Source organism: Polyodon spathula, chromosome 5, assembly GCF_017654505.1.
Source record: "Polyodon spathula isolate WHYD16114869_AA chromosome 5, ASM1765450v1, whole genome shotgun sequence".
Taxonomy (NCBI): domain Eukaryota; kingdom Metazoa; phylum Chordata; class Actinopteri; order Acipenseriformes; family Polyodontidae; genus Polyodon; species Polyodon spathula.
In genome coordinates this window covers 66,823,107-66,850,972 of record NC_054538.1, presented here as the reverse complement: position 1 = coordinate 66,850,972, position 27,866 = coordinate 66,823,107, and the positions used below count along the sequence as shown (strand labels likewise).

The window sequence follows — 27,866 nt, the reverse complement described above, 5'->3', positions numbered from 1 at the left end:
AGTTTACTGCAAAGCTGCGTCTTAGTTGGTGCTTATCTTGGCGAGAGCAGAGTTCAAATAGGCATGAAGTTCAACATCAACACTCATGTAATGGAAATCATTATTATTTTACAATTAAGAAGCTACAAGAAACAAAGCAAAGTTACGGTTTTAGTAATTGCAAACCGACAAAACTGAGCAGGTGTTTCAGCATAAAACGTTCAATATGTACTTACTGAGCATGCATTACATTACAAATACATGCATGTAGCACTAAATGGCAAAACCAGTACAAATGACATCTCTGCACAGTGCTGCACCTAGAATTCCCACATGTAGTTTATTAAAGGAAAGTGTTAAACAAGAAAATAAAAGCAAGTGCAGCACTGTTGTTTGGCTGGTAAGTATTCCCCAATTAAGTCAGTTAAATACTTGCCAAGTCGGAAGCACTGGTTTATTTTATAAAAAAAAAAAAAAGACTTCATTATGCTGAATAAAACAATTTCAACAGTATAAACTTAGTTGCAGTAAGGACCAGTCAAGAGTTGTTTCTTGTTTTATATACCATTAAAAATGTCTTAGTCCTCTAATAAATTGGGTCTCTGCCTTTGTGCTTTTTCTAAATATGGTCCATTGAGTTAGAGGGCAAAGCTTACCCATAATAAAATAACTTAACAACAATGTACCTGCTGCTAGTCATCTCGCTAGTTTTAAACTTATTTATTTTTTACTTTAAATATTGGGGCAAGTTTTGCACTTGCTTCGGATCAGATACATTATTTTGTATCTTTAACAAGGGCTGACGGTGAGTAGAATGACGGGGAGAGTAATAAGCTAAAATATTTTAACTTATGATTAAGTACATGCCTTTAAAGAGGACACTGGCTGCTAAAGAAGGACTGCGACGATTGACGTTTTTGATACACAAATAAGCTTACTTGACTTGAAAAATGGCAAACGATGCAAGCAAATTCCTACTTGTTTTTTGACTGAATGAGTCGTCAGAACAAGCTTCAATATAAAAGCCCAAAACATTTTAGCCTACTTCACTAAAGTAAAAACAGGCTTCTGTTATTTTGAAATAACACTGCATCAGATTACTACTAGTGCTTAATAACAGTAACAACATTCATGCCCTTGCAGCAACATGAACCCACTAACTTCCTCCTCCTCCTCCTCCTTCTTAATAATAATAAAGAACTGTCTGGTTCTCTTGGCTCCCTCCCTCCCCCTAGTGAATACAATTTAAGAGAGAATAAAAACCAACCAAACTAACTACCTAGCCTATACTGAAGTATTTTTTTTTTCTCCAAACTTCCCTGATGTTGTAAATAGTGCAGTGAGGACTGTGGGTCAAACCAATGTTCATGCAGGGTGCGTTTTTTTTGGGTCAATGTCAGACATCGAGTGTCTTCTGAATTACTTTCTATTTTATTACATTTTAAATCCTTTAAAAGGTAAAATCAAAGCAAAAAACATAGAATAACAGTGTGTTCATACTTGGTAAAGAAAGTAGCGGTGCAAAATATAGTTTACCTCTCCTGTGCCCTATTGGTTAGGTGCCTATGGGCTCAATCAAGTTATTTTAAAAATAAAAAAAAAAAAACCACCACAACACACCTTTTAAAAAAAAAAAAAAAGGTCACATTTATTTTTCCATAATAAATTGAATAAAACATGTTAAAAGGAAAAAAATATATATATATACTTGGAGAAACAAAAAGGGATAATTCAAGGCCTGACATTTGCCTGAAGGACAAGCACGTTTTTTTAAATTTATTTATTTAAATGTGTTTTTCTTCTACTAAACTAAAAGCTGTGAAAGCAAAATACTTTGATAAAATACCTTATAGAGCTATCACACGTATGCAACAGATAACATTAATCTTAAATACGAGTACTCCATTGTCTATTTTCTTAAAACTTTGCAGGATAAAATATACTTCAATAATACATTTAACACAGAAATAAAAATAAGGGGTCGCCAAATTAAAGCAATGCCTCTCAGGCTGCTTATTTACATATTTTTTAAAAGAAAGGTACAATGAAATGAGGACGTATTTTTTTGTAATTGTTTTAAACTATTTGTATCATATACAGTAGGGGAAACCGGGAACAGTTGTAACACCTTGAATTTCTCCAGTCAGAAACAAACGAGTGCCATCACTCACTCTGCATATGCTCAGTTCAGGTCTCTGTCTGCGCCAAAGCCCTGAGATTTTATCTACAAAAAAATTGATTTTTGACTCAGTAGAGTCAATTTCTTCCAATTTTTTTTTTTTGTTACCCAGTTTATGGATCCAAGCTTTTACCATTCTCATCCCTGATCTCTGTACTTAACTGACACGATTGATTGCTTTTAGTTTTGTTGTTTCTTGCTGGAACATAAGGTTTAGTAATGGCTCCCTGGTTTGGGGCAAGGTGTTACAATTGACGCCATACACCACTAGCTGAAGCAAATTTGTGCACATGAATCTTGCAACGAAGGAAACAAAATGTTCACATGTCACAAGTATCACTCAGAGCAACATATTATTGCTTGATAAGGCCTATAATTTTAGGGATGTTAAAGTTTTAAAAGTAGGACAAAAAAATAAATAAATAAAACATTCAATGCTTGAGTTAAATAATGTGTTATTTAATTTTCTTCACAGAATGTTACAACTGACCCTGGCCATGGGGTCAATTGTAACATCGGACACCTTACACCTTACATATAGCAAGAGGGTTTGAAATGTATATCAGAGCTTAAAACAGGATAACTACAGGGACTGGAAGAGGACAGGATGTAAGTTGTTTGTATCAAAGTCTGGTCAAACTAGCTCAAATCATCTGTGCGTAATGGAGAGACAGGAATTTTTATTTATTTTATTTTTTTTTTTTACAACTGTCCCCGGTCTCCCCTACTCAACTATCAATTTAAATATTATAATTTTTTTCTTTAAATTTAGTAGTCGCCAGTTAGTTTTCTGTTATTTTCTACCACCCCTGCGCTGACCCCGGGGGGCAAAGATGAACAAATGCTGTCCTCCGAAGCATGTGCCTTAGCTGTCTTTTTTCACACTGCAGACTCACCATGCAATATAACAGTACCAGTATGAGCCGTTACTGTTAGACTACAGTAGTCTAACCCCTTCACACAGCAAAAGTGATGATTCAGTAGAGGATAGCAACCAGTTCACTTCCGCAGCAGTCAGTGGATAAACCCGCCTACAATTCTCTGTGATTGGTTGCAAATATGAAAGCTGATTGTTCAGTAATCAGATTTGCACAGCGCCGAACAGCTGCTTTTTAATGCTACTGGTCGTTCAACCTTCTTTAGTCACATCAAGTGTGCTGTAATATGTTCCATATGGTAGAAACACAGCAGCCTGCATGAAAATACAATATTCTGTAATTTCTGTTACCAGTGAGACAATGCTCTGGGGAAAAACCGGGACGTCTGGTCACCTTAACTTACATTGGAGGTCAGATACGAATTATTAAAGCAGAAGATATAAAAATCAATTCCATTAAAAGCAGGACCTGTACCTGCATTGCTGTAACCTGCACTACAATTAGAGTTAAGGCCAAGACAATTAGACAGGGTATCTCTTTACTCTAGCACTACATAATTCAATAACACTAATAACCCACATCTATCAAATCTTTCCCATCATCAAGTGAAAGAAGATCTGAAATAGGATTTTCATTTTGTTTTAATAACACGAATACTATCAAGTGACAAAGAAATAATTGTATTGTGTGTATGTGTGTGTGCAGCAGAATGATGTCAAATACTTGTGAATGCTGGGGAGCTGAGTACCAATCTAACAATGAGAAGGCGCTGAATTCTTACTAGATTAAAATTCGCTATTTCCCTGGAATACCCTCAGTGCCAACATGACAGAGGCTGCGCCAGGAATTTAGTAACAATGCATTTTTAATCTCTAAAAAAAAAAAAGCAGCACTTTTAATGCATGTATTTATATGTTCGCACAATCTGTGTGTGCAAGGCTCTGCTCATTAATAGTTTAGCAGTTTGATCTTGGCAGAGTGTTTCTCAGTTCTAGCACCTTGCAAGAGCGGTACACACACTGACAGACACATGCTCCCTGACTCTACCCTCTCCCAAATTCATTCCTAACTTCTAGTGCTGCACTCTCACACGACAGGGTTCTAACTGCTGGCTCTCACCTTAGACTTTGATTTATTTAAACTGTAGCCAAGTCCTTGGTTTACTACAGCTATTCCCCCAATCCTTTCCCAGGAGCAGATGCAGATTGCACAGTCATTTCATAAATTAAAGAAATGTGTACAGCTATCCCTGTATATTATGGCATAACAGTGTCTTCTCATTAGCACTTTGGGTGGGCAAAGTGCAAAATGAAACGCTCCTATACCACAAGACCAGTGTCGTAACCAGAGATGACATTCTACCGAGGTCAAACTTAGGTTTCAAGCTATAACTGGCAGAATATATATATCTGCTTGGCATTTACTGTTTAACCTCCAAATCTATGTTACACAGCAAACCAACAAAGAAAATTAAGGAGTCTTGTGTACTTTACCATAATTTACATTTTTAAGCAAAAAAACAACCGAGGACACGACCTTTGTGTCCTCATAACTAGATGTGGCCATGCATGAGACAGGGACAGCTGTTCATATTAATTGTAAATTATTTTTTAATTAAAAAGGAAACATACCCATGGTCTTCTGAATGTATGGCAATCTAGAGTCTTCTCTGCAATGCTTACAACAAAATAAGACATACTGCAATATTCCAAAATCTGGGTGTCGAGTATTTTGCAATACTACACCGACATATACAGGTACTACACACTAACCAAAATACAGTACAATTTCGCTTTATTATTATTAACACACACAGGTTTGAGCTCATGTTGGTTTATTGTGCCTCCCCTGTCTTTGCATAACCAAGCTCCAGGTTGCATAAATTTTAATTTAACTTATGCCTGACTTCTTAAAAATTGATTACACAGAGAGGGATGGATTTTATTAAGCTGTGGATTGTATTAAGTTGAATAACCCAGTTTAAGGCATGTGCAATATTGAAAACAAATGTAATTTAATCTGGTACCACTAAAAAAAAAAAAAGTGTGAAGCAAGCACAATTGCACAAGAGTGATAATCGCCTCATGTTTTTTCCCCCCTTACTAAATACAATAAATGAAGTCCTATTATTACAGTAGAATGGAAAACAAGGGCCACAGTTCCTTTCTGAACAGCCCATGTTTTGAGTGTTCAATTCTGTTTGAAACAGGACGCAAGCTGCCTCCCCACCAACTCAAATCCTGCTACTGCTCTTAATTAACCTTGTAGGTTGTAGTCTAATGCTGCCCACAACCAACATGAGACATTTATCGGGATGATGATGGTGTGATTTTTGACCTATATATCATTCTATTTATAAACTTAAACTCTTACAACCCCGGTGCAGTTAAAACCACCTCCACTTAAAGTTGTGTTGGATGGTCTGTGTGTCCAACTCTTAGAGAACCAGGTATCCTGGCCCCTGTACAGAAATTTCAAACTTTCATTGCACAGCTCCATTTTCTTGTGAACCTCAATTATATTTTTTACCTAGGGGTATCATGATATGCAGATCGCGCTACAATATTATCATGATACATGCAATGGCCCTAGGTGAATCGTTGCAGCCCTAAAGCTACCTCTAGCATTTAGTGTGAGCCTAATCAAACTGCTATGCAATGAGAGTCCTGCATTACAGGCTGCCTCTATACTGCAGTAAAATGAGCAGTTAGAGCAACAGGACTGTGTCAGCAATGAAAAATGAGAAGCAATGGAAAAAGCAGGAGCCAAGTACCCTCTAATTAAAGAATTCAGCGCTTTTATATCCCCTAAAAACATCAATTAAGTGCAAACCCTGCTCTGGGCTCCACAGCAGAAATACTGCAAACGCCTCCCAGTACCTCACAGGGGAGCACAGGAGGGAGGATGGGAAGATTAAATAATAAAACTTCCAAGCCACCGAGGAACAGGCACAAGAATGAAAATCACCACAAATAAATCTGATATAAACAGCTAGGACGGAAACCAGAAAATATTTTTAGTATAGTAAAAAAAAATAGCGTGCGCTTTTTAAAAAGAAGAAAGGACCATCAATATAATGAACGCTGTAGGAAGCCAAGTTTCTGACTTGGTAAAACTAAGTATGATACAGGATACCAGCACAGACTTTACTACTTTACACACAAATTACAAAGACTAAAAAGACCAAGAACAAAAATGTCATATTATGAGGAAACTGGACGGCTGCCTGTTTGACTCAGGGCAGGCACTTTATATTGTTATTATGTTAAACACCTCTGGTGAACCAAATCTGGAGTGCTCACACAGGACTGCCAGTTAACAAAGGCTCTACCAGGACTGCACTCTGGAGATGTGGAAGAGGAAAGCAGGGCTCACTCACCCAATTGGAAGGGGCATTTGGCAGTAGACCTACCTGATTCGCAGGGCCTTTTTGTGGGTGTTGCTAATGTGCCATGGGCTGTGTCTGTGCAGGGAACACCTGAAACACAGAAGAGACAAAGTCCATGTTTGTATTCGTTCATAAAATAAAATCCTATATGACTATCAAAAACACATCATGCAAAGGCAACTATGCATAAAACGAGGACAGAAATAAACAACATTAACTTCACAGAAGAGCACTTCTCTCCTTTCTTTAACAGGTCATACAATGGGGTACCAGATTTACTTTACTCCACAGTTGTTTGTTTATTTTTTACTGTAATATATACCGATCAAAAGAAACTTCACTATTGTAACACATTTATTTTGGAAAAAATAAGGTATATAAGATATTGATGAAATGTTTTTGGTTTCTTTTTAATTGCCTGATCATTCATCCTTGACCATGACACGCTTGAGTGACTGAAGCATATGCACTTAAATCACCTAATTAGTGATAGAGTTGATTGGACACTGGATATGCAGCGATTTCAGCTGTTGAATTACAAGCTTGAATAAAAGCTATAAAGAAAAATCACAGAAAAAAGAACAAATACACCACGTGTGTCAAGAGAGCAGCGCCTTCGTTCAAATCGGCATGATGGAGGCTGGACTAGGGCAGTGTTCTGTGGTTCGCCATCTTGGGTGCTCACAGCCAGCAATTTCAAACCTGACGAGACGTTTTGAAACTTTTTTCGTTGGACTATATCTGGTTGCACTTTTTCATTACTTTTTATTATGGTAAATTACCGTGCTTATTTAGGCACTCTACAATTTGACTGGGGGAAAGATAATAGATTTATTGGAGTTCACAAAAAAGGGACCTTTACTTCCTGATTTTAGTTTAATTATTGAGCTTATTGCTTCACTTAAATTGTTTTCATTATCTTAAGTTTTCAGGGCATTTTTGTTTTTCGCTGTCCTACATTTTTTGAATGCAACTGTTCATTTTAACAATTTTTTTTTTTTTTTTTTTTTTTTTTTTTTTTACACAATGGTACTCCCACTCATTTGGTCACCATCATAACTGTTGCATGAAAGAGAAGTGTAATAATCCAGCACCTCTGCACTTAAGCATTTGTAGGTCAGCTGACAAGCGTTCATCTGATAGCCCCATCATGCCTTTCTTCTTAAAGGAGTACAGTCTCGATACATGACATAGCTGCATATGTATAGCTATTATGTACTTATATATATATATATTATATAACCTTACAGTACAAAGACAAAAAATGGAGCGAATGATAACTCAAATAATCTATTTTTTTAATAAAGTAGCCGGCGCAAATATAGTATTCGGAGGTGGAGTGCGCCCATCACCGGCTTATTTTGAAAACCCTGTATTCATTGTCACTATTTTTGCTTTGAAAATAATCGGATACTTTTAGCAGTCATTTTACCATTTTAGCTTCTCAAAGTGCTAACACAGAAAACCTGCCCCTTCAACTCTGATTGGTTAAATGTTGTGTCAAGACGTAATACAGCTGTCATGTGGTTCCAAGATTTTTTTTTTGATTTAGTCTGCTAGAAGTACAGTCAATCACTGTTAAAGAAACAGTAGCATCTTTTTTTTTTTTTTTTTCAGCTGGGCGGCGCCAGCCACTTTGCCAGGCGGCGTGCCCAGCTGAAAAGGCTTGGGGAGAACCCTGCCAACCAATACATTAAGCCTTATTTGTTTTAATATTTGTCCAAGCACTCATTTTTATAACGGGAGTAGATAGTGTGGCTTTGGATCAGCCATGTGACAGAGGGAACTCCACATACCAGTTTCAGCAAATTTCAAGACCTGCTATCTTTTGAACACAGTCATGGCCCTCTGTGTAATCTACCCCCTTCTGTTCTGTACCATACAGAACTTGTCAAAAAGTATTTGACAGCAAGCCTGCATGTCTAAATATCTAAGGCTGCCTTCACTCTGCGCTTGGGCGCTCCCTCCAATGCCATTAGAAGGATCTAACAGCACTGGGCTTTCATAACAATGACTCTCCAAAGCAGTTAGATAGAAACTTGATCCTAGACCACCACAGAGATGTTTTAGCCAACAATTGATTAGAAACAAACAGAACATTGCTCAAGAAAGGTACAGAATCTTCTCCCCCTTGCCCCATTTCAGGAGGGCATCATGTACACTTAAACAGCAGGGGCATCTACAGGCACACCCCAACAGGAGCTGTGAAGAAACACTGGATACATACAACAAAATCAATATCTACAGACAATCTGAACTGTCTCTCTAAGTTTAAACGTCAAGATCTTTAGGTCCCAACGAACAAGATTGTATTAACCCTTTGCGGTCCTATGTCGGACTAGGTCCTGCATTACAATTTTCCCTTTCCAGTCTGATGTCGGACCCTAAGGACAAAGGAGTAGCTGCATCTGCATCCAGTGCTTAAAGAATATCAGACATTTGCAGAGCTTTTTGAGATGTTACAGTAATACAATGAAATAGATCGCAATGTTGAGGAGTTTGGTGATAAAATGAGTGATCAGGAGAGAATTTCAGTATGCACGTCTATAAAGAGGTATATGAAAAATACAGTGAACAAGGGGTGGGGCTTGGCTGGAGATACAGTACTGAGTGTCCTTTTGCGAGTCAATGCCTTTTAAACCTATTTTACCATGAAAGAAAATTAACAGTGTGTGTAAAATTAACCGTGCATGTGAAAATAAATTGGACCGGACGTGCCTGACAAAAACGCTCAATAAATGGACTGCAAAGGGTTAAATGAATTGCAACTAGAACCAAGATTTTTATTTATTGAATAGTGTGCAAATTACAAAATGAAGAGGAGGCCATTAATACTTGTTCGGTTCCTGGTAGCAGATTAACCTTAAAGCCTTTGTCAAGTCGGGTCTTAAAAGGATCCCAGTGGTCCAGCACCAACAATATGGCTAAGTAACCTATTCCATAGCCTCACCACTCTTTGTGAAGTACTGTCTTATTTCCTGTCCTAAGTCTCTACACAAATACACTGATCATTTCAAATGTTCTACTACTTTAAAGAGATACAAAAAACTACTAGTCAGGGTTGCCACCCTTGGTTAAGAATAGTTTTCCAGGACTTTTCAGCAGTTTTCCATGACACCATATAGCCTTGCATTACCCCTTATAACTACTGCATCCTCACGCCTTTTCAGTTTTATTTTAAATTAACCACATTACAATCCAAAAAAGTGTTAATTGCATATTTTGTGTAACCTAATGGGATTTGCAATGGTGTATTAACATGTTTTAACTAATTTGCGTAGCAGAAATTAAATGAAACTAATTTCAAAAGTAACACGTATGATAATTAGGTAACTAGATGTCAGATAATTAGGTGTCATTTTTAAAGGGAAGATGGAAAATAAAATGAAAAACAGAAAGCATAAGCATAAGCATATTTTTTATATATATATATATATATATATATATAATATATATATATATATATATATATATATATATATATATAATAATATATATACTAATTAACAATTGCCAAAAGACGTTATAGTACTAGTTTTGTAATTATAAATGTAGTTACTCTAATGATATGCATTACTTAAATTAAACACAAATTTTACTGTTTTGATTTTACTTTAAAATGCTTTAACGCAGAAGGTATAACACTATGTATGAAATAAATGTGCACATTGAATGACTATAATATGGTACAGCACCTGCAGCAACAAACTACTGAATTTGTCAATTTTTTTTTATTTTTTTTAAACAGTATACAAAATCTAAACTTTAGCATTAAACTAAATAAAAACTTAAAACATTTCATTGTCTCTTACAGAAAGCATTATAGTTAACTCTTGTTATCTAGCCAAATCAGACAATACAAAATATGCTTCTTCATTGTTATCCGGTGGTTTACTCCCTTAATAAATCTGGTAACTAACGGATAGAAGCCCACCTGGTGATTATCCCAGCCGTGTAAAATGCTGGAGATTGCAGCAACATGTACTTGAACTGAGAACAGGAAGAATAAGTGGCTAAGGTAAGACAGAAATTCTGAGAGGAGAATGTTTGAATGGTGCAAGGATTTTGATTTGCACCAGGAGACAAACTCCCTCCACTTACCTGAATAGGTTTGAAAGGTGGATGGTTTTCTTGAAGCGAGTAAAATGTTTATCACTTGTTCAGATAGCCCCTTATCCCTCAATTGTTGACGTTGAAAAACTGCTGGATTGTGGTGTAGTAGTTTCCCCACGTTCTGAGATAACAGATCGGGGTTTAGTGGAACGTGCATGGGTCTTGTCTCTGTTAGTTGTAGAATCTCCGAGAACCGAAGCCTCTTGGGCCAGTAGGGGGCTATTAGTATGAGACTGGCTCTGTCTCTTCTCACCTTCCCGAGTACCTCTGGGATTAGCGGTAAGGGTGGGAAAGCGTACATCAGGTCATTTGACCATGAAATGGACAGACCGTCTGTTGCTATTGCTGCCTCCTGGTGAAACCGGGAGCAAAAGAGTGGCAGCTGGGTATTTTCTGTCGTTGCAATCAGGGCTAATTTTGGGTGACCTAGTTCATTGAATACCCACTCTAGGATGTCTGGCCGAATCCTCCATTTGTGGGGTGCCATTATCCTGCTGAGTAGATCTGCCACACTGTTGTCGAGTTCTGGTAAATAAGTGCAGAGGTCCCATGATCTTGTGCCTCCCTGATGGTTTATGTACTTTACTGCTGTGGTGTTGTCTGTGAGGATCAGTACTGTTCTTTGTTTTAATATTGGGGTGAAGTGCCCAAGAGCTCCAAATAACTTATATGGCGAGATTTTTGTTTTGGTGACCACATGCCTTGGACCTGAGCATCTGCTAGGTGTCCTCCCCACCCAAAACAGGGAGGAGTCTGTATATAGACGGAGAGTAGGTGGACGTGGAGACAGCGACAACCCCATACATACCCGAGGTGAAAGGCGACACCATCTGGCTTCTGTGGCTGCTCCTGGGGAGACCTTGATGTGGTGGGAGTCTGGCAGGGTGTGGTTCCAAGAAGAATGAAGGCACCTTTCACCTGCGTCTCATATTTAACACTGTGTCTCTTACTAGGAAGACTGATGATGCCATGTGCCCCAGAAACTGCTGATGGGAACGTGCTGTTATTCTGGCTCTTATTTTGAAATGTTTTGCTACGTGTCAGATTGTGTCAGCTCTTTCTTCTGTGAGGTAATCTCTTCCTGATATTGTATTGAACTGTGCTCCCAGGAAGATTAGAGACTGTGCTGGGATGACAGACTACTTCTCCTCGTTGACCAGTAACCCCAAGTCCTGAAAAAGGCAGGAGTACCTTGTCTTTGTGTTCCAAAGCCTTCTCACTGGAAGGAGCTCTTACCAGCCAGTCGTCTATGTATGGATAGACGTGGATGACCATGCCCTGGAGATGTGCAGTTACCACAGCCATTACCTTGGTAAATACCCTGGGGGCTGTGGAGATCCCAAAAGGAAGGACTATGAACTAGAACTGGCGATTTTTGATGGAGAATCAGAGATATTTTCTGTATTCCTTGTGTATAGGAAGATGGAAGAAGGCATCTTTGAGATCTATAGAAATCAACCAGTCCCCTGGCTGAACTGCCTTGATGATAATGGCTAGTGAAACCATCTTGAATTTTTCTGAAAGAAAAAAAAAACTGTTCAGGTTCCTGAGGTCTAAAATAGGCCTGAATTTCCTGTTTTTCTTTTGCATCAGAAAGTATCTTGAGTATTGGCCCTGGGTCTGTGAAGAGAAGGGGACCTCTTATATGGCATAGGAATGCAGCATTTGTTAGTTTCCTCTTGTAGGCAGATGCCCCTTGGTCTTGACCAGTCAAACTGTCTGAATGATGCCTGTTGGCGGTAAAACCTGGACCGCAATCCTGTAACCCTGTTGAGTAAGCCTCAGCGGTCTGATGTAATTTTTTCCCCAGCTGCTTAATTGGGACACCCTTCCTCCCATTGGCAGTGGATAGGGGTTTGTGATGGAAGGCTGAGAAAAATGGTCAGGAGGAGGTAGAGGGTCTACCTCCCTCTTTATAATAGCCACATCCTGTTCTACGTGGTCCACATTGAAAGCAGCCCTGCCTGTTGAACCATGGTTGAGGAGGCTGGTTTCTGAATGACCTTTGTCTATTGAAAAAACCCTGTTGCAAGGTGCACCTCTCCCTGTAGTAGAGCAAGATCTAATCGCTTGTCTAGCCTCTTTCATGTCAGACAGGGAATCCTTAACGCTTGTGCCAAATAAAAGATCACCCTGAAAGGGCAACTCCAATATTTTTGTGACACAGAAGATGCTTTCATTTGGACGCACCGTCTTCAGAGATGACATTAGCCACAGCTCTGGCGTTCGTATCACTGGTGTCACATGCAGCTTGCAGTTGAAGTTTAGATGTGTTTTTCCCTTCTGCTAGCTGCATGGCCACCTCTAGATTTTCAGGCGTAGGTGACAAATTGTAGAGAACTGGTTCCACAGCATATGCTGGTATTTAGCTGCATGGATCTGATAATTGTTGATCCGCGTGCTGCATGCGGAGGCAGAGTAATCTTTTTTTTTTTTTTTTTTTTTTTTTTTTTTTTTTTAAGAAATGATCAATTTCTTTTATCAGACCCATTCAAAGAATGTAGCCATGATGGTATCAAATTTAGCCTGTTTGAAATCAATTTCAGGCATGGTGCAAAGCAGCAGGTTTTTGCCAAATAGCCTCAACAGGCCTCCAGACCACCTCGTGGAAGGGGAACCCTTCAAAGGCTTTTTTATCCCTTGCATCCAAGATGCTAAGGAAGCCATCCTGATCTGCACAGGTCTGGGTTTGTACCTTGAGAGAGGATAAAATAAATCTCGGTATGGCATCTGCATCTGTGTATATAGGAGAGGGGCCGTCTCTATATTCAAAAATTCCTCCTCAGGGAAAAGTATTGCTCCTGTGTACTTCCGTATGCGACGCTGTAAATGTTGAGCCTGCTATGACTGCTCATATTCCTTTAACCATTGAAAGACCTTTAGGCATAGGAAGCTGCGAAAGGGATGGCTGAGCCTTGGCTGCTGGAGCTTCCACAATGGCAGATATGTCTTCCCCCTCTGCTGCTGCGGGAGTGTGTAGATTTTCTTCTTTTCCTGGGAGGAGAAACTCCAGGACCCCGTTGTTCTCTGGGGCTCCCTGCTCTTTCAGAGGTAGAGGGTGTAGAACGACCTTTACCAGAAAGGTAAACCACCAAAGGGGAAGGAACTTCCTTGAGAGTAGGAGTGACTGACATGTCTACACACATTAAACATAAATTTGTGTTAGAAGATGGAGAAAGTGGGGAACCACATTTAGAACAGATGGAAGGCATAGAAGCAGAAAGTGGAGAAAAGGGGAAGAGGAAACCGGTTACTTTTTATTTTTTTGAATAAAAATAAAAAAAGCGCAACGCCCAGAGTCCTTACCCAAGCAATGCAGGAGAAATTTGGACAACCTGACATGGATATGAGGTGTGGGTTTTATGGAGGAGGAGCATGTACTTAGCGCCAATGATGATTATAAAAAGGATCTCTGGGAAAGTGACCTGGTTCTCTTTCTCCTGACCCAAGCGACAGAGACCTGGAAGATCATGTTGTGTGGAGTTCAGACGAGGTAAGAAAGTTTGTTGTTGTACTGGCAGTGGCCACACTGGTGGGGCAGATCAGTTGTTCAGTTTAAAGACCATGAGCACTGTAGCTGTCACAGCCTGTCTGCACAGCTGCATTTTTCAATGTCACCAGCACAGTTAAAGGTGCTCTGGAAATGTGTGTTATGTCATCTTAGACATCATCTACAGACAGCCCCGTCAGCCACACGCTCTGATCCGAACAGACATGACCTTTTCTGTAAAGCAGAACACGAGTTCTCAGGCACCCCATTTATAACACTGGAGCTCCACGAATCGTGTATGTATATGCGAGTTGTCAAGATTACACACAAAGGTTTCTGCATCTATTTTCAAGTAACAGTTAGTTCTGTAGCATGGCTTGTTCTAGTCTCTCTTTTGAGACTGCTGCTCATGGAACATCAGTTACTGAAATCTGCCAACCGAGTCCCTACTGTCACCCCTTTATCAAACTGCCTTGCCCCTGGGGAGACTAAAACCAGTGCAGCTTCTACATATATTACAGAAAGTCACCATATCTTGTCCTTCACAAGTTTCATCACAACTGAATAAGCAGTTACTTAGATGCCTGTAATGTGTGCTATGCCAATGTTTCTCAAAAATGTTTTGGGATTTAAAAAAAACACAACTTACAGAATATTTATAAGTATATAATCCTGTTTTTTAATTGTATTTCCTAAAGGAAGTTTTGTAAATCTTACTAAACCAAAACCAATATTTTTTCTAGTTTAACTTTGCACTGGGATATAATGCTTTAAAACAACCCCATAAGGTTTATATTGCACTTGTTCTACAAAGGGTTTCCTGGTTTCAAAAGGGGCTGAAAAGCTCAGACAGAGGTATGTATGTATGGGCTCCATCATGTCTGCCCCATCACCTGTTGATATGCATAATCCGAGAAAGCCCATTTACACAAAATCGTGTTTTCTATCCACCAGACTATAAAGTGCAGTGTTGGAAACAGAAATTAAAATGTATGTTTAAGAGGCAGAAGTTGTAGTAACTCCATTAGCACAGAGCAGGACTGGCTTAACCTCCTGACCTCCACGTAACAAGTCTGCATGCAGCCTGTTATACAGTACAATATAGATCTCCAAAGAAACCAACTTTGTGGATGAAAATAACTAGTCCCAGAGCGGGTTTTGTGTGCAGCCAAGATTTGTTTTGTTTCATAATATTCCAACAACAAAATGGTTAAACTTACTGCTGAGTAATGTTTTGTCAATTACTGGAAGAATTATTTTTTTTTAAACAGTACAATACATGTGTATAAATAAATCATTATTTCTTTCTTTATATGGCTCTAAATTAAATCAATGGAATATAACAGATTACAAAAAAAAAAAAAAAAAGATATCATACAATGGGGTATTGTCATGGTCACGGTATAATTTATACTTAAAACAGCTGTGGTTACTACTAATTATTAACTAATGTTGCTTCATAAAGTCAAATGAAATCTGCTGAATAATGTTACGTTAACATATGAATTGCATACTGCTTTGTAGTTTTCCCATATACTTAACGAAAAAAATTTCAATTGAAAAATGTGACATTTTGAAACCTAACATGAAATACTGTGCTACTGTTATAGCTTCCAGTAGACACTTCTGCTATCATTGCTATCATTTTGTAGTTTCTTTGATTACAAGGATGTTTAAAAAAAAGTATATATATATCTGATCACATGAACAGCACAGGGACAGTAATAACCAGATGATACAAACACATATCCAACTACCTGCAGAGAGAAGCCCAGCTGCAAGCCTCGGGCACTGTTCCCTGCAAGACAGAGTATGCCTTGCACAAGCATCAGAATTACCAGTTAATCGCAACAAACCATTACAGCTTGCTCCACCAAATGCACTCCACAAAAGTTAACAAACTAATGGTTGAAACAATTGCAGAAGATACACTGACTATCAGCACTGTTGAAGGACAAGGTTAAATCAACACGTTCTGTCGTTTCAACTTGACTTTTCGTTAATGACATTCAATGATTTATTTAACTTGTACTCTCCTATATTATTAATAAGGCTTCCTGTAGCACGGAGGTGTATACCATATTTAATGATATATTACCATGAAAACATTTACTTATTTTGTCGTTGTCCAATGGAAGATGTAATTTATTGATTTATAATAACCTGTCTGTTATGTTGATGAAATATTACTATTACATTTATTCAAGGAGTATAAATAAGTATTGATCCCAGAGTGAATTAACGACAATGTTTTTATCGTTTGATTGTCAATGCTTTGTGTGTTCAGTGATGTATACCTGCAGTTGTTAATCCCAGAGGCTTCAGCCTCTAGGTTTCTTTCCCCTGGATAAATGCACACAAATAAACTAATTCTGTACTTAATACCCGCAGCTAATAAAACCAACAAGTTATAGAAAGCCTTTTAAAAGCGTGTGGTTGGGATTTTTGGAACCAGTGGCAAGATGAAATAACTGTCAAGCACTTACAATCTTTCTTTAGAAAATACCACATAAAACCTGGCAAAGCTCCCTTCTTTTGTGATGTGAGGCACAGAGGAGCAATAATCTAATATTAACTTTGTGGATTTAAAAGGTGTCTGTCGTTGCCTGGAGGTTTCACTATCTCCAGAAATACTGGGCATGACTCATTCTCTATAACTCAATACAGACTGGAATGCAGTGCAAACTGCAGGGCTCAATTAACGGCGGTCATGTGGCAATTGCTGTCGGCGGTCAATTGTTACAATGCATGCTTACATGCTTGCATTGCTCAGGTATCTCATTCGCTGACCTACACAGCTACACGTAAAATGCTGTGTGCTACACAACCAGACAATTTACAGATACTTGCAGGTTTGTACTTCCAATGCAAGACATGCTGTAGTTTTAAAGGAAATTAAACGAGGCGACAGCGAGTGGAAGAAGTACAGGCGTGGAAAAGTACAGAGCAGTTTAGAAGCAGAAAGGAGAAATTGCATCTTGAATTGCTTTAATCAGAAAACAGAGGACATTGGGGAAACACAGCAGCAGCTCAAAGTCAAACAGCCGCTTGTGTTTTTCTGATAACAAACAAGCTGATTCAAATTCAGCGCCGTTCTGAGACACGGGCGAGGGGAGGAGCCAACAGCACAGCAGAACAACGCAGTTAAACGAGGCAGTCTTCCCAGCGACAGCGAGTGGGAGAAGTACAGGCGTGGAAAAGTACAGAGCAGTTTAGAAGCAGTTTGAAAGCAGGTTGACAACTGCAGAAGAAACTAAACTTAAAAAAAAAAACCTCAACATGGTCTTCAAGCCAGTAATCCGTGACACCTGCTTGATGTGGGAAATCCGAGAAAACCCAGCAGAGCTAAACCAAGTGTGCGTAAAGTGCCGCGCGATCCAGGATTTGCATAAACTAGTAAGTATGCTAGAAATGGAGCTGGAAGAAGTGAACTGGCACACCCACAATTCATGGAAGTCTGCATCACCCCAAACAGACTGAATGCCACCAGGGAGATAGGTCAGAACAGCTGGGTTCAGGTAGGCAGAAGCAGGGAAAAAAAAGAAACTTCGTCAAACACAACCACCAGAAATCAAAACAACCAACAGATGAGTCACTTCAGAATTTTGATGAGCAGAACAAACAACAACAGAATGAAAGGAACAACATCCAGGATCCCATTGACAGTGGTGACCAGACAGCAAAAAGAAGGGAGGTCATGATTGTTGGGGACTCCATATTGAGAAACACAGCAAGTTCAATTCGCAGTTTGGACCCCCTTACTACAACAGTGTGCTGCCTTCCGGGAGCCTCGGTCAAGCACATCACTGAGAACGTGGACAGGCTCCTAGAACGAACAGGAGACGACCCGGTAGTAGTCGTCCACATCGGTACAAACAACATTGGAAGAGACAGACCAAAATCCCTGCAAAACAAAAGGAAGGAAAAACCAAAACTGTGGTATTTTCTGGTATACTACCGGCATATGGACAGCTGGAAATAATTAATCAAAACGCATGGCTGAAGACGTGGTGCACATGGGAAGGCTTCACCTATCTTGATCATTGGACCACATTCTACAACGAGGACTATCTGTATAGACGGGATGGACTGCACTTAAATAACAAGGGAACCAGTCTACTTGGAGAAAAGATCCTCGAGCAGGTTCAGAAGCATTTAAACTAGAAAGGAAGGGGGGAGAAATCAACAAAAAAACAGAAGGGAGACCGCATCAAAACAAGAACAACAACTCAGGTAAGACAACCATTAAATGTATTTATCTAAATGCTAGAAGTATCAGAAACAAAATTCTAGAACTTGAAGCTACTGCACTAACAGGTAACTATGATGTGATAGGTGTTACAGAAACTTGGTTGTCTGAGAGTGATGGGGACGAATATAATATTTGTGGGTATACACTGTATAGGAAAGACAGGCAGGACAGAAGAGGAGGAGGGGTAGCGCTATACATAAGAAACAGTCTTGAAGCCCAGGTGTTAAACCTGGACAAAGAAAATAAAACTGAATCAATATGGGTCAGAATAACAGACAAAAATTCAAAGGGCATAATAATAGGAGCATGCTATAGACCGCCAGATTCAGACGGTGAGCACAATAATCTGTTATACAATGACATTAGAAATGCGTGTAGCAAAGGAGAAGCCATACTAATGGGGGATTTCAACTTCCCCCAAATAAAATGGGAAAACCCGGTGGGTAGCGCGAAGGATGAAATAGAAATGGTGGAAATGACAAATGACTGCTTCCTAACACAATTTGTCAAGGCACCGACTAGAGGGGAGGCATGCCTTGATTTAGTCTTTTCAAATAACGAAGATAGAATAACTAAAACAGAGGTCAGAGAACCACTGGCAAACTCAGACCACAACATGGTCTCATTTGAAGTGTTTTTTAAATCCCCAAAAGTAAAGACTAAAGCTAAGGTTTACAATTTTAGAAAAGCAAACTATGAAGGTATGAAACAGAGACTAACAGAAGTAGATTGGAGTAAAATAGAGAAAACACCCACAGAAGAAGGATGGTTGTTCTTCAAAAATGTAGTACTAGAGGCGCAAAACAATTATATCCCTAAAGTAGACAAATCTAAATGTAAAACTAAATTGCCAAAATGGTTTAATAGATCAATTAAAAAAAAAATATTCAGCGAAAAAAGGCACTTTACAGAGCATTAAAAAAGGACCAAAAAGAAAGTACGCAGAAAGAGTACACAGAACTGCAAACGCAAGTCAAAAAGGAAGTTAGAAAGGCCAAGAGAGAAATAGAAATGAACATTGCTAAGGGAGCTAAAACCAATTCCAAAATGTTTTTCCAATATTACAACAGCAAGAGAACATTCAAAGAGGAGATTAAATGTTTAAGAGATACAAATGGCAAAATCGTAGATGAAGAAAAAAAATAGCAAATATATTAAATGATTACTTTTCACAAGTTTTTACAAAGGAAGATACTGACAACATGCCCCACATGTCATCCAGTTCCTATCCAGTTTTAAATAACTTTAGCATAACTGAGGCAGAAGTGTTAAAGGGACTAGGAGCTCTTAAAATAAACAAATCCCCTGGGCCGGATGAGATCCTCCCAGTAGTACTCAAAGAAATGAAAGAAGTTATTTACAAACCGCTAACCAAGATCATGCAGCAGTCTCTTGACACAGGGGTGGTACCGACAGACTGGAAAATTGCAAACGTAATACCGATCCACAAAAAGGGAAACAAAACTGAACCAGGTAACTACAGACCAGTAAGCCTGACTTCTATTATATGCAAACTTATGGAAACTATAATAAGATCCAAAATGGAAAATTACCTATATGGTAACAGGGTCCTGGGAGACAGTCAACATGGTTTTAGGAAAGGGAGATCGTGCCTAACTAACTTGCTTGATTTTTTTGAGGATGCAACATCGATAATGGATAATTGCAAAGCATATGACATGGTTTATTTAGATTTCCAGAAAGCTTTTGACAAAGTCCAGCACAAAAGATTAATTCTCAAACTGAACGCAGTTGGGATTCAAGGAAACGCATGTACATGGATTAGGGAGTGGTTAACATGTAGAAAACAGAAAGTACTGATTAGAGGAAAAACCTCAGAATGGAGTGTGGTAACCAGCGGTGTACCACAGGGATCAGTATTAGGTCCTCTGCTATTCCTAATCTACATTAATGATTTAGATTCTGGTATAGTAAGCAAACTTGTTAAATTTGCAGACGACACAAAAGTAGGAGGAGTGGCAAACACTGTTGCAGCAGCAAAGGTCATTCAAAATGATCTAGACAAGATTCAGAACTGGGCAGACACATGGCAAATGACATTTAATAGAGAAAAGTGTAAGGTACTGCACGCAGGAAATAAAAATGTACATTATAAATATCATATGGGAGATACTGAAATTGGAGAAGGAATCTATGAAAAAGACCTAGGAGTTTTTGTTGACTCAGAAATGTCTTCATCTAGACAATGTGGGGAAGCTATAAAAAAGGCTAACAAGATGCTCGGATACATTGTGAAAAGTGTTGAATTTAAATCAAGGGAAGTAATGTTAAAACTGTACAATGCACTAGTAAGACCTCATCTTGAATATTGTGTGCAGTTCTGGTCACCTCGCTATAAAAAAGATATTGCTGCTCTAGAAAGAGTGCAAAGAAGAGCGACCAGAATTATTCCGGGCTTAAAAGGCATGTCATATGCAGACAGGCTAAAAGAATTGAATCTGTTCAGTCTTGAACAAAGAAGACTACGTGGCGACCTAATTCAAGCATTCAAAATTCTAAAAAGGTATTGACAGCGTCGACCCAAGGGACTTTTTCAGCCTGAAAAAAGAAACAAGGACCAGGGGTCACAAATGGAGATTAGACAAAGGGGCATTCAGAACAGAAAATAGGAGGCACTTGTTTACACAGAGAATTGAGGGTCTGGAATCAACTCCCCAGTAATGTTGTTGAAGCTGACACCTTGGGATCCTTCAAGAAGCTGCTTGATGAGATTTTGGGATCAATAAGCTACTAACAACCAAACGAGCAAGATGGGCCGAATGGCCTCCTCTCGTTTGTAAACTTTCTTATGTTCTTATGTTCTAAAGGCAGTGCCGAACCAAATGTGCGTTTACATCCATTTCCAAGATTTCACTGACTTTATTCAAATTCACAATTTCTGTGACCTCCGTGCCAAAATCGTAGCCTTACTAATAATAAGCTTTATAAAGGATTCCTAAGCAAAAAGTCACAACATCCTACACTTTGGTAGTGACTTAAGTTCAGTGTCCTTGGTGTCCTCTACACATGTATTGAACGGAAGGCCATTTTGGCTTTGCCCTTTCTTTTGCAAATTTTGAGCCCTGAAAACATTTTGAAATCTCTTGCAGCTCTGAAAAAAAAAATGTTTCTGTGATCACCTCTGTCTGAGACACTATTTTACACAGTTTTAGCAATTATTTAATACATTTGAATTATTTATTGCCTATGTAACCTGCTATGCCAACCACAACTCTTCAGGATTAATGACTACCTAATGGAAAATCAGAATATGGGAATCAAAACTAAATTAACATTGAAGACATCTAGCTAAATTGCCTGCTATTGAATGCATGTTTCTTTCAGAATTGTACACATTTATTTAAATTTAAAAGTTGAACTCCCTTATTCTGTCTGTTAGAAGCTACGCTCAAATTTTACCAACAGAAGCTTCTCCCTGTGTCGAGTACAGGTTTGTCTCCCTCCTGTGGATGCTGGTGGAACTGCACCAGACTTAGATATGCAGGGCAGAGCATGTGAGCGGGGTGGAGCACTCATGAACACCGCTCCTCGCTCTCTTCCTCTTTGAAACCACTTGCTCTAGGACTTATTTCCCCAGTCCTCTCTACTCAGGTGCTTCTAATTAGTGTAAATTGTTTCCTTTGAAATCAGGTACCTGGTTCCTGCTTTGGTACTGACGATTCCAGTGAGTAGTATTATGTTTTTAGTAAAACTGATTATTAAAATATTAATTTGTCAAAAATACATTTTATAACTATAATTGACATGCTCACAAAAAGGTCTGCAAAATATTTATTACAGCAATAAAGTTTTTTTTTATTTTTTTTATTATATTTATTTCCCTGGAGAATAATTCAGTCTCACTCTTACATGAAGTGATAAATGCTTTTGTAAAAGTGAATCTTCTGCACCTCAATGGGATCGTTCGATAGACTATTTCGGCTTAGGATCCTAACGTACACTGACCCCTTTTGCACATACCATGTGGTTAAAGATTTTTTTCAATTGCATAATCTTTGTGATAACATTTCACTTTTATAGTGCTTTGTCAGCCGCTAGCGGAACTATTGTGCTAGACAGACAGCTAGCTAGCTACCAAGACCATCCCAAAGTGCTTTACAATATTTGATTAAAGCCAAGTAAAACAATTATGTCTTGAGGGAACATTTGGAGAATGTCCCAGTCTCCAAATACCTAATCACCCGCAACAGGGTATTCCAGCCTAGGAGCATAGCAGCTAAAAGGTCTAGCGCTCTGCTTATACCTCTTGGTCTTAGGTTTACAGATCAAACCCAGATTAAAGGACCAAAGAGATTGAGAAAACTGGTAGGGTAGCACTGTGTTGGAAACATATGAAGGGACTTGGACCTTGATAGCCTTGTAGGTTCAAATGGTAACTTTGAAATCAATTCTACTGTGCTAGAATCCACTGAAAGGATGCCAAGCATGGGGAAATTAAACAGAGGAAGCTGGAAAGATGACATTACTCACATTCCTCTTGGCTGGGTAAGGAAGCTACATTTGTTTCGCTGGGGAGTGGCTGGGGGTTGCTAACAGTCTGTGATGAAAAGGATGGGGAGGAACTGCTGCTGTTCATGTCACTCGTGAACACGTCCGATTGGCTGCTACTAGTGCTGGGGGTGGGGCCAGGGGAGGAGTCTTCATCTGGCTGCTTCTTCTGAACATCTGAAAGAGAAGAAAGATTTTCAGGGTCACAGGATAACTGGCTTTAACTGTGATAAACAAACACACTCTACAATCCCTTAACTCCATCCAATAAGGACATCTCTCAATACAAAACTGCCAGCAGTACCAGATGCAGTTTGTAAGAAATGACATTTTGATGCATGCATATATATGTATGCCCATATTCTGGGACACTTCAACTGATCCATTTCCCATGAATTTGACAATGCTTAAAAGGTTAAGAAAAAAGATCAGAAGCTTGGCCTGGAGTAAAGTTTGTGTCCAGGTACCCAGCTATGGGATAATGGCCCACAGACCAGAACTCTGATTAATGTGTTTCTCAAAGTATCTGCACTACAGTGGAGAGATACATCACCGTCTTTCACACAACCCCTCCGAGCTACTCTAAACAGTTTCAGAGCTAATGAATTTAAAGCAAAGATTTTTCATGTATTGGCATTACAGCAGAGTGTGGGCATTAACACATCCCTCTCCATTTCCAGACTCACACACAGTAACTGCTCCAGTTTTTGTCATTAACCAGCCAAAGTTTGTAAAGTTCTTTCAAATAAAGTTAAAAAACACAGCGGTTCTATACAATGACCATTAATTCATTATAATGAATGCATTATGCCACAGTCCCCATGCCCTTCATTCTTTGAGAAATTAATTTGTAAAAGGAGAAAGTAAAAAGACAGTTTTTCTAAATCAGTTACATTTTAAAATGCAGTTAAAAGTAACCATACATAGGCCTATGAAGTAGTAATTAGGGATTTTAAATGTGCATATTTACAATTGTAAAGTTTAATTACTGTAAAGCCCCTTTCACACAGACTAGTTATTACAGTTTAGAGCCGGCACTAAAGCAGCATGTTGGGCTGTGTGAATTGCCTATACGGACACAGTGCCGCATCACAAGGTAGTTCAGGGATGGAACAAATCCGTCTTAACCTATGTGAAGAGCTATGCTGTCACAGAAGCACTATAGTGGGCATGGGTTACACGGCAACACCCCAGTGTCACGGTATTTACGATGTCATGGACGAATGCAGCAACAGCAAATGAGCTTGCGGGCATGTTTCTTGTCCTCCTGCCGCTTACTGCCCATGACAAATACATGGTTTTTAATGGCATTCCTTGTTTATTACTATGAATGCTTGCACCAATAAGCACATGCTGAATACAAATATGTAATTTTGTTTTAAAAACACACGCCATGGCACTAGTCAGTTTGCGAAGGACTATATTAAAATAAACAGTATTTTTATTGTAATGCAGCTTATGATGACATCACAGCACTGATGACGGTCATTCCGTCAGTACAGAACAGCGGAACCACATGGGGATTTACAACTACCCATCCTGATGAAAATACGTTAGGTTCAGCGGGAGAAGATTGATGCTCTTGTTGGAAACAAGGTGTCGAACCTTGCACTGAAGAGTTGCTTTCCCGACTTGAGCCATTAGCAGCTGCTCTTAAGATCCACAAAGTGACAGCTGCATGACTGCAGAGGCAGTAGACATTTGGAAAGAACTGGAAAAGCAACTGACAGGAAACAGACGTGACCAAGAAGTTAAAGGCCAGCAGCAGCTCACCTACTCGCCAATAAAGACTCGCCAGAGAAGAATTTAGCAATGGAGTACGCCAGTGAAAAATACCGCTCACTCATCCCAATCACCATGAAGTTTCAAGCCACGTCCTGTCCATTTCAAGCCACGTCCTGTCCATTTCAAGCCGCCTTTAAAAGAGGAGGTGACGAGAAGTGTGTCACCACCTGAGTGATGGAAGATGCATGAAGTCATGGTAGATGATGAAAGTCTCACTGCAGTGTACTAGCTTTTGTCGGCAGTAGCTTCCTCTGCTGGTGCACAGCGTGTTCTCATCATATGGACTGGTGCAGTCAAAGCAGAGAAATCATCTTGGCATTGAAAAGGCAGCAAAACTTTTTTGCAGACTGAATCTGTTGCCAGATCACACTCGCATGCGCCAAGCATCCACTGTTACACCAACTTTCTGTACGGAGGTATCGATAATATAGTTCTTCAGTAGATAAGTTGACAAACTTTGTGCCACAATGCTGAAGAATATCACCCTCCACATTTAACAGGGAAATTGCTGGTCGATTATTTTTCTTTGGGGGATAAAGACCTCTTCTGCTCTGCATCATGCCCACGCTACCTTCATCAACCTCCACAAGCTTCTTAGAACTCCAGGTGCTCTCTTGTAAACTTGGCATGGTACACTGTGGGGCCCAGGCGATGATGAAGCCCTTGCTTTCTTCACTGCTTGCTCCACCTCATTCCACTGAGGAGTAGAGTACTCCATCTGGTGTTCTGGTGGATTAGTACGTGGAATATCAGGAAGGAACAGACATAGGCTCCCATGCTCTCTTCTTGGATCGGTGTAGGTCTCCTCAAGATGTCTGTCTAGCGTAACAGTACTGCTTGCGGCTGACAAACTACAATTTGGCTGGTAAAACACAAGAGGAATGTTGCTAAAACAAGCTAAAATTTGAGCCCTGCCTGTATATGTATGACATATTACCCGAAACTCTCCAGTACCAGTTTCCCATTAAAATTATTCTATAGGGAGTGCTGGGTATTATTTCAACACAAGAGTTGAGGGATTTGTAATGCTTAATACATGTATCTGAATATGTAGTTAGTGTTTGACACTGTGCGAAGGCTGTGAACAAGCACATTAACATATGCGACTGTTCCTTGAAAGCGATATTGTACTGTAAAAATACTTACAGCCATTGTATAAAAATAAAGGTAATGTAAAACCTCTTATCAGGAGAAGATATTATTTCTAGTATTTTCTTGTTTAAAAATATGACGTTTGACATCACATTTATCTAAGTGTATTGCAGACTTTCTGTTAAAAAAGTAACATTTGTCGTCTTATCAAAGTGTAAATGTACGTTTAAGTTTTTATAAATACATTTTATTTAAGTAAAGCATTCGCTGTGTTTGGATGTGCAGTGTGGTTTTTAGCAAAAAATAAATTTTAAAAACAAAATTGTCAGAATAATTTATCTTTATGCAGAGTTAAAATCACTACTTGCCAAATGTTTATTTCTTTTCAAAAATGTTGCGTCATATACAGTGGCTTAAGCAAATCTAAGCGTGTATTCTATGTAGGCGCAAGTTTAACCAAGTTATTATTTTCACTGTACAATGTTTGGTTGTTTTGTATTTTTTTTTTTTTTAAATAAATGTTATGGGGAACTGGGTAGAAACACTTATTGATACAGAGAATACTGTGACGTTTTAATCAAGTCTACGTGTGGGAATATCTAAAAAATATCCAAAACTGTTTTAATATATACAGAAAACGTATACGTTTTTAGTGAAAGATGGCGTTTTAAGAGATATATAGATGGATCATTTGAGAAACGCTTAAAAGGTTGGCTTCCTAAACGTACTTTCATACGATCACACGAAGAAACACACGCAGACTTCACATATAGGGACGTGTATATAAACACACCTGTATTATGAATGATACATTAGAGTGCAGTACTTATAGATCGATGCTTGTTACGCGGTCTGGTTTTGTTTTTTGTTTATTTATAAAAAAAATTAATTGTTTTAGATTTTGTGCCTTTGGGGTGGGCCTGGGCAGTATACATTATAGAGGGGAGGGGTTTTGACAGTTGTAATAATCTAATTGCACATAAAAATAAACCGTAATGCTTAATTGTTTCTGATGTCGTAACCAACAGAATATCGTATTTATTTCTCTTTCGGTAATATTTGTACAAAGAAAACCTATAATGTAAATATCCGGCGATTACAAACTTAAAATGACAACTCTGATGACTGGGAATGTTGAACAGATATTGTCATATTTAAAAAGTGTTACTATAACTATTTAAACACAAATATAATTGCACATAAAAATAAATTGCACGACAACGTCTTTGTAGCTTACATTTAACCGTTATTATAATATAATAATACAACCTGATATAATAAAAAAAAAAGTGTTAATATTATAACAAAGGCAAAAGATTTGTGATTTCTATTTTAATAACTCATAAGCAACCAAGTAAATATGCAATTGATAATGACAGCAAGGTAACATTTGCACAGCAGTTTCTGAAGGACCCTTTGGCAGGGAAGCAGAAGGTCCTGCATCTAAATAGGGGGCAGGGCCAAGCCCTGCTTGTAAATAAATGTAATTACGATTTAAAACGTTTTGTTTATTAGAACGGGTGAATTTATGGGTGCATTTAACAGAATGGTTAGTGGGTTTATTTAAAAAAGTCATAACGAAACAAAGAAAGCAATTGCTACTCGTGCTGGCAGACCAGCATGGTATTTATTTGGGGTCAGTGTTGATGGTTGTATATCCTTTTTATTTATTTTCGTTTCAGTAAAAAAAAAAAAAAAAAACCAACAAAAAAACAAACAGTGCACTACTGCTTTTTCATTTGGAAGTACTTGACTGTCTGTCTACACTAAGTATAAAAATACAGATAAGATTATCAAAAAAACAAAACCACCATAAAATAAGTTACTAATGAAAGGAGGCCATTTGGTCCTTCAATGCTTATCCAGTTCCCAGAAGCTGATTTTAAAGACTGATTAAGTCTTTTCTAACCCTTCTTTGTTGTAGGCTAAATTGGTTTTGTTCCCTCTGCCTCTCTTCATAATGCATAACATTCAGCCCTGGAATGAGTCCTGTTGTTCTTTGCTGGACTCTGAAGCAGTCACGTTCTTTTTGAGATTTCGGGCCAAATTGAACCAATATGCCTAGATATATAGCAGTAGAGTGCATACTATAAAGTGGAATAAAACATTTAAAAAAATAAATTGAATTGTTGAGAAACAACTCCCTCTTTCCCCTGCGAGACACTTAGTTATTATTTTCTAAATACTTTCACAGTTTCATT

General features: G+C 38.7%; 1 protein-coding gene across 1 annotated transcript in view; it reads right to left on the bottom strand.

Moving 5' to 3' along the window:
• The window catches only part of zfand3 (zinc finger, AN1-type domain 3), a 73,323-nt gene that overhangs the window by 8,103 nt on the left and 37,354 nt on the right, over positions 1–27,866 (bottom strand). The window contains exons 3-4 of the mRNA XM_041251080.1: positions 22,771–22,965; positions 6,449–6,514 (exon numbers count right to left, since the gene is read on the bottom strand). Coding sequence (XP_041107014.1) covers positions 6,449–6,514; positions 22,771–22,965 — 261 coding nt within the window. The remainder of the gene's footprint in view (positions 1–6,448; positions 6,515–22,770; positions 22,966–27,866) is intronic.